This window comes from Echiichthys vipera (assembly GCF_963691815.1).
Source record: "Echiichthys vipera genome assembly, chromosome: 21".
Lineage (NCBI taxonomy): Eukaryota > Metazoa > Chordata > Actinopteri > Perciformes > Trachinidae > Echiichthys > Echiichthys vipera.
Genome location: NC_139846.1, coordinates 15,379,283 through 15,397,734, shown reverse-complemented (window position 1 = coordinate 15,397,734; position 18,452 = coordinate 15,379,283). Strand labels below are relative to the sequence as shown.

Sequence of the window (18,452 nt, the reverse complement as noted above, 5' to 3'; positions counted from 1 at the left end):
CTGTTGTTCAGAAACAATCTGAAACAAAAGCTGTATGTAGTCTTTATTTTAGTTTACCACATATCTGAAAAAAAAAGTGATTTTAAAAGTAAACTGCTAAGACAAACTAGCCTCTCCTTTTAATATGCACGTTAAAGACATCATTGGACTGTGATGTGAAACTGAGGACAGGAGGAAGGACTGATACTGACTGAAGTCTGTGTTTGTCTAGAAGAGTCGCATTGATCAAATTCGAATGATAGCCTACCCATCCCGAAACACAACGCGTAACTCTGTCTGAGATACAGTAGGCCTCCGTACTCCGTAACGCTTTTAAGCTTATGTTTTGAATAAGGTAACTAATGACTGTAAATAATTAGTATTTTTCAATAACAAGCACCACAGTGGTGCAACCAACAGTCAAAAATCCTGACTATACTTTTGAAAAAAAAATGCATATAACCACATTTGAGAAGCAAAAACTAGTGAAGTGTTGGCATTGCTTGAAAGATTGACTCACTTATGAAAATAGTTGCAGATTAATGTTCCGTTGATCTCTAATCGACTTCTACCTATTAATCTACTAATCGTTTCAGCTCTATTGTTAATCTAACAGTGGAGAAGCCTCTCTGACATGACTCCTGTCGCAGAGGAATCCACCTGCACACGAAAGAGCTCTAACAGATTTTAAGTGCCACACACACACACACACACACACACACACACACACACACACACACACACACACACACACACACACACACACACACACACACACACACACACACACACACACACACACACACACACACACACACACACACACACACACACACACACACACACACACACACACACACACACACACACACACACACACACACACACACACACACACACACACACACACACACACACACACACACACACACACACACACACACACACACACACACACACACACACACACACACACACAAGCTCAAACGGTTCCATTTTGTACCTCCTCCGCTTAATCAAAGCTTCTCTATTCAACAATTTGACCTTTTGTTCAAAACAGGATTATCACCTTCTCTGGTCTTCATTCACCCTCTCTCTCTCTCCCTCCCCCTTTCTTCTCTTGCCCCTTAGCCAGTTTCCAGGGGCGACCTGCATGACGAGGGTAATTGCAATAATTTGTTAAATGCCATGGCAACGGTGGTTAGGTGGGAGGGGGGGTTACAAAATAAAAGAAAAAGAAGAATTGGGTTGTTCAGGAAACAAGTAAAACTCTCATTTTGCCAAAGCCAGCGGGACGATAGGAGGAAAGGATGACAACAGTGTGTGTGTGTGTGTGTGTGTGTGTGTGTGTGTGTGGACAGCGAGGAGTGAAGAAGTGTTTGCCCATTCTCAGGGTGCAGGTTTATTGATAATGGTGGGGATGAGGGTGGGTGGGTTGGTGGTGGGGGGCTGAAGGTAATTTCACTAATGATTAATGTCTCTGTGGTGCTAGCTTAGGACGGCAACACACATGCACGTATATTCGTGTACACACAAACACACACAGAGGTGCAGAGCTTTCAGTCTATCTGGCCAGACAAACGGCTCTATTTGAACTCTCCCTCGGCCTGAAAGGAATCCTTAATTACACAATATTACCCCTCTTCATTGCCCCACTGTGTGTGCTGTGTGGTGCTGTTCAGCCTCCAGTACTGTGTGCGTGTGTGTATATATGTGTGTGTGAGGTGTAAGTATTCAGTGGTAGCAGCTGTTTCACACATCGTGACAAAGGGGTTGAGGGGGACTCTCTCCCCACACATTCACCAAACTAATTGATTTCTGTTCAGCACTGTGGGAGAGTTACCCCCACATACACACACTTTTTACAGACAGTGCATTCCACTCACTCAAGAACAAGGTGTTAGAGAGAGAGAGAGAGAGAGAGAGAGAGAGAGAGAGAGAAAGAGAGAGAGAGAGAGAGACCTCTACAAAAGACAACACAGGCTGTTCGTCAGGCACTGAGTACAGTGACAACTCTGTACACTGCTTTGCTTCACATCCTGTGTCTACTCATAGGAATCCCAGATTTTCATATATATATAATGGTATGTAAAATTATGGAACATCGAGTCCGACCATCACTGTTTTTTACAGTACCTTGATGATGTGAGCAGCAGGAGGGAGGACTGTAATATATATATATATATATATATATATATATATATATATATATATATATTACAGTCAACTGAAGCTGGGCAAATATAAAGTTACAGCTATGCTAACTTTCAAAAACCGCATGGGGAGCGTGTGCCTGTCTGTTCCAGTGACTTTATAAAATATGGGCAAAGAGTTGAAGCACGGTGGAGCCGAGGCTGGATGAAACCTGGCAGACGCCTCACACTCACACTCACGGGCGGTCACACTTCACAGTAGCCTGGCGCAGCAGCGCCAAGGCCGTTTAAGCAGCCTAGCTCTGCAGGCCATTGAGAGGACACGGTCAAGCCCCTGGAAAAGACGCCTAGTTGTCACAAGGTCACAGATCATTTTATTGAAAAAGAACCAAGGGTAGAATTCACATATAAATAAAAAAAACACATTTATGATGTAGGCCGGAAAAATTAGCTTTGCCTCCTTGAAAGACCAGCAGCCGCCACTGGCAGGTGGAGCATTGCGTGCCTTCTGAAAGGACCTTAATGCTTGTTGAACAAGTACAATAATAAAGAATTGGCCTTTTACTCACAAAGGTTGTTTTGTGCACTGAATAAACAAGGAGCATATTCAAAATCAAGCATAATTCTAACCTGGAAAACTGAAGTGATTTGTCCAGTCTCAAATTCTCAAACATTGTGAAATGTGGCTATTGTTTGACATTGAAAATAAAGCCTATATCTGATCTGCATATTTAACATGTATTTGATCATGTCCTGTGCATATTTGCATGTCACATGTTTTTCTATCTGTAAATCTGAAAATGTGGATAGCTAACAATGTAGAGAGCCAGTGATCCATACTTTCACCCATCGCATGTCTTTGAAACAGCAAAATGTGTCTAAGTGTAAAAATAATTGACCCTGTAAAGCCTATAATCCAACATAGGAAGTGTTCTTTCACAGAAGCCCTATATTATAGGGACACATCTGCTTGATCTTTAAAGTCAAATACATCTGATTTGTTGTATTTTTAGCTCTTGCTGATTCTCCAATGACCCAATTTTCCCAGATGTATCATTTAAATTTCCCCGTATCATCTTCAAAGACTGACAAAGAGTGCATGTTAAACGTGGTCTTCAAAGTAAGAATGCGCATTTAAGTATTTTCATGGATCATACTCCCTCAAATCTTTCTGGTGCTCTTTTCATTTTTCTAGCATAATTTGCTCCTTGTCAGCGCAGTGCCCTGCTGAGGTTTCCTTTTCTCTCATCCAACATCTTTTTGACAGTTTCTCTTATCATTACTGCATCTGTTAAATTCCACATTGTGTTGAATAAAGACCAACCCTTTCATTGACACTTAGTGGAAGGTCAATTTTCACACATTTTGACTATTTCCATGCAGCTTAATCTTGTGTTTTGTCAAATGAAGCATTCATTTAATTTCTTTAGGATGTGCTGATAGATTATGGTATACAAACAACCACAATGCTTAACAGTGCATAGAGCTGGAGCATTTGCGGACCAAAAATGTACATGTAGTGTATATTTTTGATGAATTGAAGCATGTGAAGAAATTTGTACTGGTGAAGCAACTGCAAGTTCCTTTGGAGAAAAAAAGTTTTAAAAGGCCAGCTGTGTTAGTCCAACAAGTTGCAGCATTAAAAACTGATTGAAATCTAAATGACGCTCAATTGTGGCCCCTGCTGATGGTGAAGAAGTAAACACATGAATGTTTGTGTGCTTGTGTATTTAAATGTGTGTAAAGATAATTTTATTGGAAGAATCTGACTTCATCAGAACCCCGGATGCTTTACGCTTTGGAATTGACATACGCACACAGAAATACTTACAGAGTAGTATTTTTTGATATGGCGACGGATGTCAAGTAGCAGTTTGTTGCTGATGTTGACAGCAAAGTCCATCGGGCGGCTCCCACAGGGGACATGACAGCACCGCAACAGGCTGGGCTCCATCTTTAATCCCTGAAAAACAGAAAATGTGTCACCGCAACAGATTAATTCATTTACATACAGACATATGATATGAGCTGTAGCTAACAAGTTAAAACTAGTCAGTCATGCTCAAAATAAAAAAAATGTGCAACAATAATGTTGCTGGCTCACACAGATAGTTTCAAACTTCTGCTCTTAAAGAAGGTTCAAGTACTGCAGGAAATTTTGCCCAATAAATCAGAAAAAGAAAAATAACCTTCCCTCTAGAAAACGTGTGATTGAAAAGAGTTTACCACCATAAAACAACTGAGGAGACACTGCGCTGTATTGCTTTACAAATACCAAGATTACGACTCTAAGAATGTGTGCCAAATATTGAAAGCTGGAATTAAACGCTTTTTTTTCGATTCTTAGACTTGTTTACAAATTCTAACGGCGGTTTTCCACTGCAGGGTACCGACTAGAGCATGACAGGGATTTGCTGGGCTACAGCTAGAAGCTCTGTATAATTTGGCTGGTTTAGTATTTTTAAAGATTAGGATTTCGAAAGTATTCTGAAAGTATTTCTCGTGTCACAGAAGAGAGCGAATCTTGTGTTACAGATGATACTTTCATGCTGCCGATGGTGTTGTGTTTTTTTGTTCCGGTGTTGCTCTTTTCTCCAGCTGTCTGGAGCGCTGTGTGCAGCTGTTGTCTTAAATTAGGCTACTCTGAATGCTGCTTTGTCACTTATTGACTTGCCAGTGAGTCAGCTACTGTGTGTCATTCTGTCCTGCCAACTTTCCGCCCATTCACACAGATGTCGGTTCTGCGCTGTTGCAGCTCCGTGACTACCTTTGCTCCTGGCTCATAGGTGCGACAGATCTGTCCCCCACTCCGTCATCGTGCCTTTCACACTGACAGAAGGGCCTAATGAAGGCGCAACAGCCACGCATGAAAACAGGCTGTGTGAAAGAGGCTTCAAGCTCTTTCTTTCATCAGATTTTTTTCTTTCCCGTCAGCTCTGTAGAAAAACAGCCTCCCTTCCCCTCCTACTCTTATCTCATTCCAAACTTCATTTTGATAACAGGATCCTCCCCACCAAACATGTTAAAATTGTACAACACTCACTTGCCAGTAAATTTATGGCTGAACAGTTAAATGAAAATATGAAAAAACCCAAAGAAGTTCCTATTTTGTGTTTTTTGTGAGACTTCTGGGGAAGGTTCCAGTAATAAAATCTTAGGACTGGATGTATTGCATACAACCCAAACAACTGTCATCTTTACCACCACATGTCTGCACTTTATATCACCCTCTACAAACCTGTTAAAACTATTAAAAAAAACACTTACAATGTCAAGTGTCTACTCTGACTGTTTTCATTGATGTCTTGGCCTAACGCTCTATTAAAACTGAACTCAGGGAATTCCCTGCAGCTCTATCCAGATTTTATTCCTCCACAATTAATCTTTTCATCCCGCTTTTCCCATCAAACAACTTTCCTCCTCTGTCTGTCCTCCATCATCCATCACCGCCTCCTCCTACCATCTCTGGCTCTATGTCAGTGGTTGAGTCAAGGCCTATCTGTCCTCCCCTCTCACTGAGCTGTTAGACCATGTTCACCACCCTAATTAACTTACTGTCTTATCAGTTTCTGTGTGTGTGTGTGTGTGCATACTGGCCTCTGAAGCATGCTGGAAAATGAACGCCAGTAATCAGACAAATCCTGGTTAGTCTAAAGTTATTCCAGTCAACACATTGACACATTCCTTTCTTTTCAATGTGCACAAGCATTTCATTAACTTCACCAGAATCCAATATAGCTATTCTTGTATGTTGGAGAGTCATGTGAGAGTGTGTCCATCTGTAAAATTGTGTATTATCTGCTGAAATGTGTAATGATGTCAACCTTTTATGGATTTGTGTGTGTGTTTGTGTGTGTGTGTATTATACTCCAGCAGAGGACAGGGGGGTTGTCAGTTTTATTAGTGTCTTTCAGACGAGAAAAAGCTGTGTGCCCTGCTCCTCATTAGAAGCTGATAAAACACACATGCATGCATGCATGCTCGCACACACAAATCTCACACACACACAAAAAAAACACACAGACACACAAATGACCTTGGCATGACAAATGGTAGGAGATCAGTGTGTGTGTGTGTGTGTGTGTGTGTGTCCAAAGAGCAGCAGGGGTTAAGGAAAGGCTTTTCAAGTTGTGGAGTCCAAACTATGCCAATGAAAACAGAGTCCATATTGGAGCCAGGCAGCTGTCTAAAAATACAGCCAGAGACACAATATGGAGGATGACTAAACCATGAATGCTTCACACAACATGCTTTGACTGAAATGCCTCCTGAAACACTATTCTTCCACTCTCAGACTCTTTATCTGTGTCTCGACTGATTAACACACCAGTGAAACACACCACTGATGTTAAAAGTAGTTGTTTCTCAGTAACTTTGTGTGGTTGTTTATGTGCTGCACACAAGAGTAAGACTCCACAACGTATTCTTTTGCTGCAAATGACATAGGTTTAATACACACTCTGTGGTGATTTTTTTTTTCAGGCACAGCTAGCAACAACTAAAGCCCCTTTCACACCTGCACTGCAAACATGAAATCATCCAGAATGCGAGACTGTATGTGAGAAAGCAAATGTCCATTTTAATCGGACCGGGCATCAATCAGAGTTAATCCTCCCAGCTCCCTAGTACAAAGAGTGAGCACATGTGTGTCTATCATGCTGCAGCCAACAGCAGAAGAAAGCGAACCTCCGATGATAAAGAAGGAAGGCGATATATATATAAAGACAGCAACGAAAATGTCTAACTGGAGAGACGATGAGATTCAGGAACCGGCTCTGTGTAATCCGCATCAAGTCCAGGCACCCCACTCACCTAAATCAGACTGAGTATTTCCAGTAAGTGACAACACATCCATCTGACACAGACAATCGCTGTTGTGTACCACTTATGTGAAAGAGAAACTCCAGAAATATCCGGGCCTGATTCTCCTGTCACTGTCCAAGGCTGATATGTGAAAATGGCAGTCCTGTTATATATGTACCTTTGGCATGATGTAAATACAACATAATGTTGCAGACATGGGCACATGATAATATTTACACCACAAGACCCCTTGTGCCTACACTAATGCAGGAAGTGCAATATGAAGTTAAGCGATAAAAGCATTTGTGGATGCAAACAAATTTTCTTTTTAAAAAAGATATTTTTTAAAATATTTGTAAAATTCTATATTTTCTCCATGAACACAGAAAGCACAGTAGAAGATTAATGAGGGACTTCTGTTATAGCTAACACTGTGTGTATGTAGACTTTTACTCACAGCTCCTTCAAAGACGCTGTCGTATATGTTGTCAGTGCCACATTGAGGGCAGGTGAAGGTGAACCTCTCACAGTCTTTGTAGCGCTCCTCATCAGTCAGCTGCACCGGAGCCCCCAGCGTGCCATCGGCCTCTTCCTCCCTCTGGTACTGCTGGTGAGCCCGGAATTGACTCGGGTCCAGACCTGTATGGAGAAAAAAATCATTCTGGTTTATACCAAAGAATGTTTTATCCTGTCGCATTTCTCTTTTTTCTTTTACATTAATCTGCAATATTTCAAGAAAATGTTGACACATAGAAGGGACAGAACAGGCAAAATTCTTTGGCAATTTCTATCCAAACCACTTACTTTAACTATTTGACAACAACAAAACATCTATTTTGTACTTTTATGAGGCCTTTGAAACATTGGGTGTGACAGCTTTTCTATGTTTGGCTGCCTCAGCTGTCAACAGTGACTATGTAACAGGAATTATGACTTATGCTAACACATACATAAAGAGAGATTAGTACTATCACTCATAGTAAACTGTGTCCCACAAATACCTCATGGCGAGTGTTTATTTATAAAATAGTCTGCAAACTACAATTAAGTCATTTAATTAGAGATGTTATAAAAGTTGATGTCAACACCTATTAAAAACATTGAACTCGCTAAATTTTAATTAAATACTTTTAAACATTTGGTTGTTTTTGTTTTACTAATTTCTGTAATTCGTCAGGGTTTCTTTAGGTTATAAAGAAACCTGAAATACCTCAAGTCCTAACTGAACACCAGAAGGACATTGGGTCACCACTCTCAATACAAATGAAGTCTTTTATAGTTTTCCAAAACCTGCCATTAACTCACCCAGCCACGTGGCAATGAGCACGCTGTCGATGCCTTCGATGGGGTCACAGATACGGGACACCACGGGATGGACCTGCTGGGCAAGGTAGTACTGAGTATCCAGACTGAGACCCTCCTGCTTCTGGAGCTGCTCTAGAGCATAGGCTCTCTGACTGGCTGCCAGAGTGGAGCCATCCTTGAAGAGAAAGAAAAGACATACAGTCGTTCGAGTGGTAGCTTTTCTATAGTGTACCAAAAAAAAAGAAAAGGCTTTTGATATTCTTATATTGCTTTATATCTAATAACCAGATTATAATAGGGTGATTAAATGGGACTATAAAAACCCTGAAATGACTAATGGATGGACAGAATGTTTATGTTTGCCTCTTAGACACACACCTTGCAGATGATGTAAGAGACTGTATCTCCGGCTTTGACCCGGTGACCACCCTGGGAGTTGATCCATAGAGCCACATGGACGTGAGGGAGGCTCTTCTTATCTGGGTAGTCCTGAGGATCTTTAGTCAGAGCCTGTGGGAAAAATTACAACACATAGGGTGTGCTGGTTTGTCTCCATGCTTCCCTACTTTCCACTGTTTACAGAGGAAGCACACAACCCAGCTTACTCAAGACTTCAGGTTAAACTTTTCTATTCAGGTGTGGAACCGTACAGTACATACATGCAGCTGTGTCCTTACCTTGTGTATCTCATATTGGTTGAGTGGTATGGTTCCAGCTGCTACCTTTTCTCCCACCTCCACAAGGTGTTTCTGGATGTTCTCCACAATGACATCCCGACTCTGGTCTGACAAGATTTGGCCGATCACATAGCTGCAAGAACAGAGGACCGCAAAGCAGAGGAGCACGTTTAATCATGCATAACAAGCAATTGAAAACCAAGGCCAATGGATAATTTTTTATGCAAATGAAGCTTTCAGTCATAACTCTGCCTGATCTTTACGTACTTGCCGCATTCCTTAGCCAGGTCACACCAATCTCTGCGCACAATGTCCAAGCCTTTGAGCTCCTGCTTGACGCTGTATCGTCCTTCGCCATGGTTCTCCACCACCAAGGCAGCGTATTTCTTCTTCTTCAGGAGTAAAAGCGACTTAAACACGCCGTCAATGTCAATCTCCAGCAGTTTGTAGAGCTTGTTCACTTCTGCCTTGACCTTTGAATAACAAACGCACATATACATTCAGTAAAAATGTCAAATATGGAAACAACTGAAGAAAATGAATACACAACTTCTCTACTGCCCATGAACATGAAAAACACAAAGACTAACACACCTTATTTCCAAGTTTGTAGACTTCCTCAAGAGTCCTGCTGTTGGTGTTGATCATAATGGAGTCAGTGTCTCCGTAGATGACTTCCAGATTCATCTAAGTCACACAAGAAAAAAAAAACAGTTAAATAAGTAAGAAAAGACAATATATCGGCTTCAAATTAGGGCTGAACAATAAATCAAATGTATTGAATTAGTGGAATTACTAAAACTACAACACTAAAGGTACTTCTACCTCATTTTCTGATCAGAACTTATGTATAGTTCACACAATACTATGACTTCTCTTATAAGTATTTTATATGTTTTTTTCCATCTTTCATTTTTTACCACTTTTTAAAATGTTTTTTTTATTTAAATCAAAAAGGTTTTTCTAATTTTTCTAATCCCTTAGCGTGCCTCTATGTTGCTGTAACAGTAATTGATTAATTAGTTGAGTCATTAAATTATTGAGATAACTGTGACAATTTATCCTGATACAGATTTTAGGCCATATCCTGCAGTTATTTGTTTCATTTTTACATTTTTATTGTTTCTTTTTATTATATTTCTTTAATAACCCACCTTCTGAACCATGTCTTTGGTGTGCATCAGAATCTGAAGAAAGCAGACACAACAGTGTGATCAGGGACTGATACAAAGAACAAAATAACATTACTACAAGTGCAGTATTTGAGCACAGTAAACAAACAAATCACTCAGGCACAAACAATGATTACATATCAAGTTTCTTTGTTATTTATTCTGTGTATGTGTGTGTGCCTGGGTGTGTGTGTGTGTGGACACAGAGCAGGTGACTTGCTTTTAAATAGGGGATAATTGGCTAAGAGGGCAATTATGAGAGCATGCTGTGACAGGCGTCTTTTCAACCCACACACATCCTTGCCAACTAACACACACTCAAACACACGTGCACACCTTAATGACTCGTAATGGCCTTTATCACCCGCAGAGTGAGTGACGGACAAATAAGAGGATTCTGTTAACGCAGGTTGTCCACTCTGTGTGTGTGTGTGTGTGTGTGTGTGAGTGTGTGTGTGTGTGAGAAAGAGAGAGAGTGAGTGAGTGAGAGAGGGCAAGAGATCTGAGCAGCGGAGGGATCCCAACAGGTGGGGGCACAGAGGAGGGGAGGGCAGGGTGGGAGCTCCGGGTAGCTAATCTGGGGGGTCGGAGGGACAGAACGCAGTGTGACCTGTCACCAGCAATCTGCTCCTCAATCAACCACAGCCGCATATATACACACCCCAACTCACACTGTGCTCTGTGTGGGGACAAGGACGTGGCTATTTCAGAGTGTGAGGAAGGGGCGGGTTCAGGCTGTAGCAGGACTGGGGAGGTGTTCCACTCCCTGAAACCAGAGTGGGACTTAAGCATGCTTTATGGGCTGCTACATACCACTGTACGGCGGGGGGAGTTTGAGTCATTCACAGAACAGCCTCCTCCATTAGGGACTGCAGTCAAGGTCAAGGTCTCACCACAAACACACATTCACAATCACACACGCACACACAAATCTTGGCCTCAGCACATAGGGACTAAATTATGCTGCTAAGCTCTAATGCAGACAAAAACACTAGCCTGTCTCCTGCTAGTTTAGGAGATGAAGATGCAATTTTTGCATAATAAACATGGCATACACGTGACAAGGTGTGTGAGCTAAAATGGCTGAGCACAGGGCTGTAAACTAGCGGTCGCCACTCGCCAAATGAGACTAAAATATTCCCAAGGCAACTTAATTTTGGAGGGCTACATGCTACATGGCGGGTAAATGTTTGTCTAGATGGTTGTGCTTGAGCAAAAAATGATGCATGATATAATTTTATAGCTACTACAACTAACGTTGTAGTAGCTATAAAATTATCAATTATGACAGTAGCGAGCGTACGGGTCACTGCTCTTTAAAATTTTGGCAAAGTGACTGTGATTAGAGCGCAGCAATGTGGCGGCACATTCCTGGTGTGACTGAACCAAAGAGGAAAAAAACAGAGGAGATGGATGGAGAGTAAGGCGAAAAAGAAGGCGAAAAATTGACAAAAAAAGCAAAAGTGAGGAAGTTCAGTGAGAAGTAGAAGTCTGACAGGGAACGGCTTCAGTACGACAACTCGACGGTGTCATGTTTTGCTCTGGCTGCCGGACACAATATGATGCTGTGGCACGAGAGCTCAGTTAGTAGCAGGCAGCCTGACTATATAGATGGTGGTGCAAAGAGGGTGTCTGTTGAAGTCAGTAATGAGGAGATCTGATTAGAGATGCATACTGGATCAGACCCATCTGTAGTTCTGATGAGTAATTAATGAATGTTTCCTTTGTCAAAGTTTTGCAGTGTTAAAGTTTTGAAATTCTGAAGTACTGAAACAGATGTATATGCAACAAAAGAGGCAATTTATTATCTGAACAGTAAAATATTTACTTGGCGAGTAGATTCTATCATCTACCGGTCCCCTTTGCAGGTGAGCCAAAAAGTTAGTTTACAGCCCTGGCTGAGCATATCTGAATCCTTAGATTAGAATAACTGCCTTGCCTTCATCAACCAGTGAAGTTGCAGTTTACATCCATGTCTGTCCAGACTTGCATAATATATATATAATGAAGGAATTCAATAAAAGGCATTAAGTGTATTTCTGGCAAAATGTAGAAAGCTGCTTCACATACATCTTCAACCTCCCAGCACAGAAATTCTATATAATCAGCACAGTTCCAAGGTTAATGAAACCTAAATTCAGCTCAATTGAGAAAGCATGCAAACAGCAAATGATATACCTGACTGGCATCAAATCATATTGGTTGATGATAATGAAAGATCCAGTAAATAAATTACTGCCACAAAGCAGTGCTGCTCATTGATTTGAAACATTCCAAAGTGTGTGAAGCACTACATGAATAAACGCAAGCCTTTCATTCATTTGAGACTGAAGTGGTCTCACTGAAATGAGGGAAAGCGCCAACGCAAAAAAAAGAAGAAAAAAAGAAGAAGCAGTCGTTGAGCAAAAGATTCAACATCTGTTTTTCAGTCTGAACTACAGATTGTATAAAAAAGTGGAGGAAGCTTCCAAGCCTGAAAAGTGAAGCTAATACAGCAGTGAAAGATAATTGTAAGATTTTGGTTGGCTAAAAATGTCTTGTTCAGCGTTTACTTGCCAACCAGGCTAGCCAACTAGTGCTAACGTTAAACAAAACAAGATTGCAACAGCCAAAAACGCTCGAGGTATCGACAAAACAATGGGTGACGTCTACATTGTTATACAGTCTGTTGTCCGAACACCTACTGATACTGACACTCAAAAGGAGAGCTACCTCAGTATAAGTGGTATGTCAAAATGCTCGTGGTGTATGTCATCATATCGACACATGGACTCTTTGGTAATTTTTCTCCATGATAAAACGGCAAAAGAGAAGCGCTGAAAGAGGAGAGAGACCGAAGAAGAGACTGGAATGATCAGAGAATAGACGGAAGGAAAGGGCAGGGAAGTGATGAATAGAGAGATGTGGGAAAGACAGAGACAGAGCGACAGCAAAGTGAGGCGGGAGGGGGAGGCGAACGAGGTGAGAATGCGTTGATGTAATTGATGTGTGGACTCATTTAGACAGGTTTTCCATATGCTGTCAGTCCCAGCGGGACAGACTGCTTTAAGGAATGAAACCATGTGAAAGACAAGTCGTTTGACCATGATGCAATGCGTGCAACTGACTGTGTGCGCGAGTGCTCATCTTTAAAACACATACCAACACACACATACTATATGGACCAATGAAAACACATAGCCCCAGGGGGTACAAAGTGTGTGTGTGTGTGTGTGTGTGTGTGTGTGTGTGTGTGTGTGTGTGTGTGTGAGATCCCTCTGATGACTACACTAGTCACCACCGTGCATGCCACTCATACAGGGGCAAACAACTGAAAAAGCTTGACTCGGATAACTAACATTACCAGGAATGCTGTGTCCTTCAGTAATACAACGGTCTTTTAAATCAACCAGATGATCGAAAAGGGATTCATGTAGAGCTGCAACAATTAATAGATCTGACAGAAAATTAATCTACATCCACTTTATTTTATTTTAGCAAAACTTAACTGTAATGGTCGGATAAAACAAGATATTTGAAAAAGTCACCATGACCTCTAAGAACTTGTGTCATTTCCCCCCCGTTTAATGACATTTAACACAACAAATTTATAACCGAATTTATTATATCTTGAAACTGTTTAGATTTGATACATCTCCAGTCCAGTGATGTACGGTTAGACAATTTTCCCCAGTCAATTCCCAAAGTCCAATTGTAATACTATGGGTAAAGGTGAATCTCCTCTTGTCTTTTCTTATTTGTGCCATTTTCTACTCAGTAAATTTATAAAATCCGTTTAAAATCTTACTTTCATTTTCCTCTTTTTGTCACACTGTAAAACATCACTCAATTATCTTAAGTTCCTGCATCTTTCATTCCCAGCTCATCTGTGCTAACACAGTGTAATTAGACTGGACAGTAATTGAGCAGCTCATTGATAAGTGCCCAACGATATGAAGGATCAGGACAGAGGTTATTCAATTAATGAATTTTTTAAAAACTCGTTATCCCTATCCCACCTCATCCTTCTTTTTTTCAGGCCACAATATAGACGAGGGTCAGTTTGCATTGTTTGGGCTGTGAGAGGTCAAGGAGCTTCAGGGGTCAAATGAGATCGCATGACTGAAGCTAACCCCCGGCTCAGCCTACTTTGCTGTTGTGCTGAATGGAAGTGATGCTAGTGCCAACAGGGATCTGAATGCTTTTAAAAGAAGTGTGTTGCTCTTAAAAGAGCCGTTGTGTTGTAGTGAGATCAGGCCGTCAGTGATTTAACCTCTGAAGCCGTACAGGTGCTGCCCGGACTCCTCCTCAGCTTCACTCTGCACTGACGGCTTTCTTCTTCTTCTGGATTTCCAGCAGACTAGGTGCCTAAAGGCACGTCGCGGCCATCCACAGTTATATCCATTATATGATATCCATAGGAACTGGTTTACCCCAAGTACTGCAACAATGGCGGCTTTGGTGAGCCCGGCGAGCCCCTGGATGTTTCACAGAGAACTTCGATGACGCTTACAGCAATCTCAATGCTGATTGGCTGTCGCGGCACAGCTTAACTCAATGTCGCTTGTAAAGATAACATTTTTCAACTTCAAGCAACACACGCGATGAGGCGATAGATGCTTCATCACATCGCTCTTATCGCTCAGAACGTGTCGCCCGAAGCGACACACGCGATGAGGCGATAGATGGTCATGAAAGCTGGGTCATGACCGAAAGAACGAGGTCGCGGGTACTCGCGGCCAAAATCGGTTTTCTCAGGAGGGTGGCTGGAGTCTCCCTTAGAGATAGGGTGAGAAGTTCAGCCATCCGTGAGGAACTCGGAGTAGAGCCGGTGCCCCTTTGCGTGGAAAGGAGCCAGTTGAGGTGGTTCGGGCATCTAGTAAGGATGCCCCCTGGGCGCCTCCCCAGGGAGGTGTTCCAGGCACGTCCAGCTGGGAGGAGGCCTCAGGGAAGACCCAGGACTAGGTGGAGAGATTATATCGCCACACTGGCCTGGGAACGCCTCGGGATCCCCCAGTTAGAGCTGGTTAATGTGGCCCGGGAAAGGGAAGTTTGGGGTCCCCTGCTAAAGCTGCTGCCCCCGCGACCCGACCCCGGATAAGCGGATGAAGATGAGATGAGATAGATAAACCTTCAACTTGTAGCAGACTTGTGGCATCTTAGAGACAATGTAGCCTGCAGCTACAGTTTTGGACCTGAGAGCTTGGGCGTACTGTTCAGAGTTCTTGTGTTCCTGCAGTATTTCAACTCGGACTTGCACAGCGAAGGTGTGACATTTTAACTTTCTACTCCCCATTTTTAAAACATAATGTACCCAACAATCTACTTTGAGGCTTGAGGACACAGATTTCAGGGCGTCTGACCCTGCCAAAGTTGCTACGAGATGTAGCTGGGTTAAGTGGTGCTACCGTAGTCTGGAACAATCAAAGCTGCCATGATGTGAACGAGGGAGACAACTACAGGAGCACAGGTCCACGATAAATGACAACATCTTGTTTAGCTGACGAGTGCAGCTGGATAAACCTGAATCAAGATTTTCAGAAGAGAAATTAAGGTAGTTGATTAGTTTGAAGAATTGGGGGTTTTGCATTTTTACATCACACATCATTTAAGGCCTAAATTTCTCATTGTGAAATCTGTACATGCACATGTCTGACTTTTCACAGCTTGCAATTTTAAACGTAATGCTTTTAGCAATGTCTCATGTCTTTGTACGTACACACGGGTGTCTAAACATGAGCTGTACCCATTAGCTGTGCGATATTGCACCCTGTCATGTTAATTGATGAGTGGTTCAGCCTTGTTGTGATATCTGGCTTTTCCTCAGCTGTTGCTCAGCTATTTGATGGTCTTATCTATTAGGGATGTGTGTCTCATGTTGCCACGTCGCTCTCATGTATTCTTTGTTTCATTCCACTTCCACCGCCTACTCATCAAAATATCTTTTGTCTTTTGCCAGGCTGTCATTTTAAATAAGAACATGGGTCTTAACTGATCTGCCTTGGATGAGTGACAAACGGTTTATAGATTGAAAGGAAGCAATAAAGATGATACCCCTCTACAAACACACCATACACCCTGCCTCAGAGCAGAGGGAGCATGTTAACCCTCAGTGCGGCAGAGGGCCCTTGTAAAAGGAGCCAGGGGCACCAGTGACGATTGTTTTGAAAAGCACTCAGCTGAAAAGCATTTTGGGATGACAGTCGGCCGACTGAAATAGCACCTGTGGAGGAACACACCACTGTCAGAGCTGGGGGGGGGGGGGGGGGGGGGGGCTGTCGTTACGCACAACACAAACACACAAATACCCTTTTTTCACTAACAGTCTCACACGCAAGATGCATAAAAGATTCGTAGTCCCTCTTCTACTAGTGTGAGCTCTCATGTGCAAATACCTCCATACACACACACACAAAATCAAAATCCTTCTCACTGATATGATTTCACATGCATGAGCGCAAATAAACACACAAACACATGCACACACACGCACACTGGCAGATGCCATTGCTGTGTTCTCATGTCTACTACTGGGAGGGTCAATCTGCTGTAAATCTGTGTCTGATTTAATACAACCGGCTGAGATCACAAACACTGGCGATCATCGAAAATAGCTCTACAATGACAACAATTCTCATGCTGTCTGGTCAATTAAAAAATGTGGTACTTTAATAGCTGGAAAGGACACATTCTGACGTGTCATTTCATCCCTGGCACAGTCAAAGTAGTCATCTGAATTCTTAAAATGTTGGCAGGCAAATAAATAATATTCGTGTACATACTTTAGTCAAAAGAGCTAATTAAAATGTGATATTTGAAATAGCAGGCAATAGATGGTTCAGGAAAATGAAATGACCTTTGTCATTATGCATCAGTTTCATTCTCACACACTGAGCCAGGTCTAATTATTTATGAATATATTTTTCATTGAACTTTAGAGTGTCTATAATGAATATTTTATATAATAACAATGTATCAAATGACAATGTGAGTTGATTCATTCAGCAGTCTTTCAGGGGAAAAGCTCTAAAATCCACACGGTACGTTTAACCTTACTTGCCAGATGGTTTGTTACACATCTGAGAAGCGCTCTTTGGAAACTGTTTGGAAAAGGGAAGGCAATTTCAAAATTATACATGGCGGGTGATTGGATGGACGACATGTCTATCAAGGGCTAGTAAAGTCAGTGGGGAGAAGAATGAAAACATATTATCCATCAAGAAAAGCCTTTCGGTGATGCTCTTTGCTCTTCTTTCAATGAAGAAGTCTCCAGTTGTGATAAAACGGACGCTACTGCATCATCTACGCTAAGCTCTGTAAGAGCCGCCATTATTATTTTGAGCAAACACTCGCCTATACTGTCGCCTTTTTTCATCAGATCATAAAAGTTTTAATAAAACTGAACATATGCATCACCTACTTGCCAATACAACTAAAACCACAAATATTATCTAATTTACAACTCTATCAGTGGCCCTGACAAAGACAACATATGTCAGATCAATCCGTAATGAATTATAATCCCTGCCGGTCTCATGTGGCCTCATTAGCAGGTATTACTAAAGTTGCAGTTTAGATTCTGAAACCTTGTCCTGTCCACTGTCAGCCTTCACAGACAAGCGAATGTAGCCAAAATAGCAGCGCTGCTCCCATGTGACTATTTGTTAAGTCCACTCCTATCAGGAGTAAAGCCAGCTCTGCCGACTATGGGACCATGGAAACATTCAGGACTTATTGGACGCGCACACACACACACACACACACAAGCACACACAGGAACATCAGTGTAGACAGGCTTATGTATTCTTAAATCTAATTCGGGGAAATGTAAAAATGACCCTTGTGATTCTGAGACCCTGAATGAAGAAATGGGGGCAAAAATATTTACTCACATCCCATCTCATCTCAGCCTGACAGACGCACACACAGAAGAGACATGATATGGTGTTTTAGATATTCCGGCGTCTAATTCGGGGAAATGATTTGTGATTCCTGAGACAAGAGGAACGATGCAGAACCTGAATGAGGGATACCACGGGCAACAATATTTACTTAGACTTCATTACAAGCACACGCACCCTCACACACATAGAGGTTTAACCTAAACCCAACTTTGACCTCTCCACACCCTCGGCTCTGTTACCCAATCTAGCTTCTATCCCTCACTCTGCATGCCATCCAATAATGTGAACTACGAGCTCCTGTCAGGCTGTTTTTAAACACAAGGACAGAGACTCAATTACAGCAGAATGGCTTTCAGGAGTCATCCTCCATCCTGTGACACACACACACACACACACACACACACCTGTTAATGGTTGTCAGATTTGCTGGCAAAAGGGTCAAAGGTCTAACCAATCTGCATTCCACAACAATCAACGGCT

At 42.0% G+C, this 18,452-nt stretch overlaps 1 protein-coding gene across 1 annotated transcript in view; it reads right to left on the bottom strand.

Moving 5' to 3' along the window:
* Window positions 1–18,452, bottom strand: part of pola1 (polymerase (DNA directed), alpha 1) — a 53,346-nt gene that overhangs the window by 21,545 nt on the left and 13,349 nt on the right. Inside the window, exons 27-34 of the mRNA XM_083935705.1 lie at window positions 10,072–10,104; window positions 9,512–9,604; window positions 9,185–9,390; window positions 8,918–9,050; window positions 8,619–8,750; window positions 8,241–8,415; window positions 7,393–7,574; window positions 3,964–4,095 (exon numbers count right to left, since the gene is read on the bottom strand). Coding sequence (XP_083791831.1) covers window positions 3,964–4,095; window positions 7,393–7,574; window positions 8,241–8,415; window positions 8,619–8,750; window positions 8,918–9,050; window positions 9,185–9,390; window positions 9,512–9,604; window positions 10,072–10,104 — 1,086 coding nt within the window. The remainder of the gene's footprint in view (window positions 1–3,963; window positions 4,096–7,392; window positions 7,575–8,240; window positions 8,416–8,618; window positions 8,751–8,917; window positions 9,051–9,184; window positions 9,391–9,511; window positions 9,605–10,071; window positions 10,105–18,452) is intronic.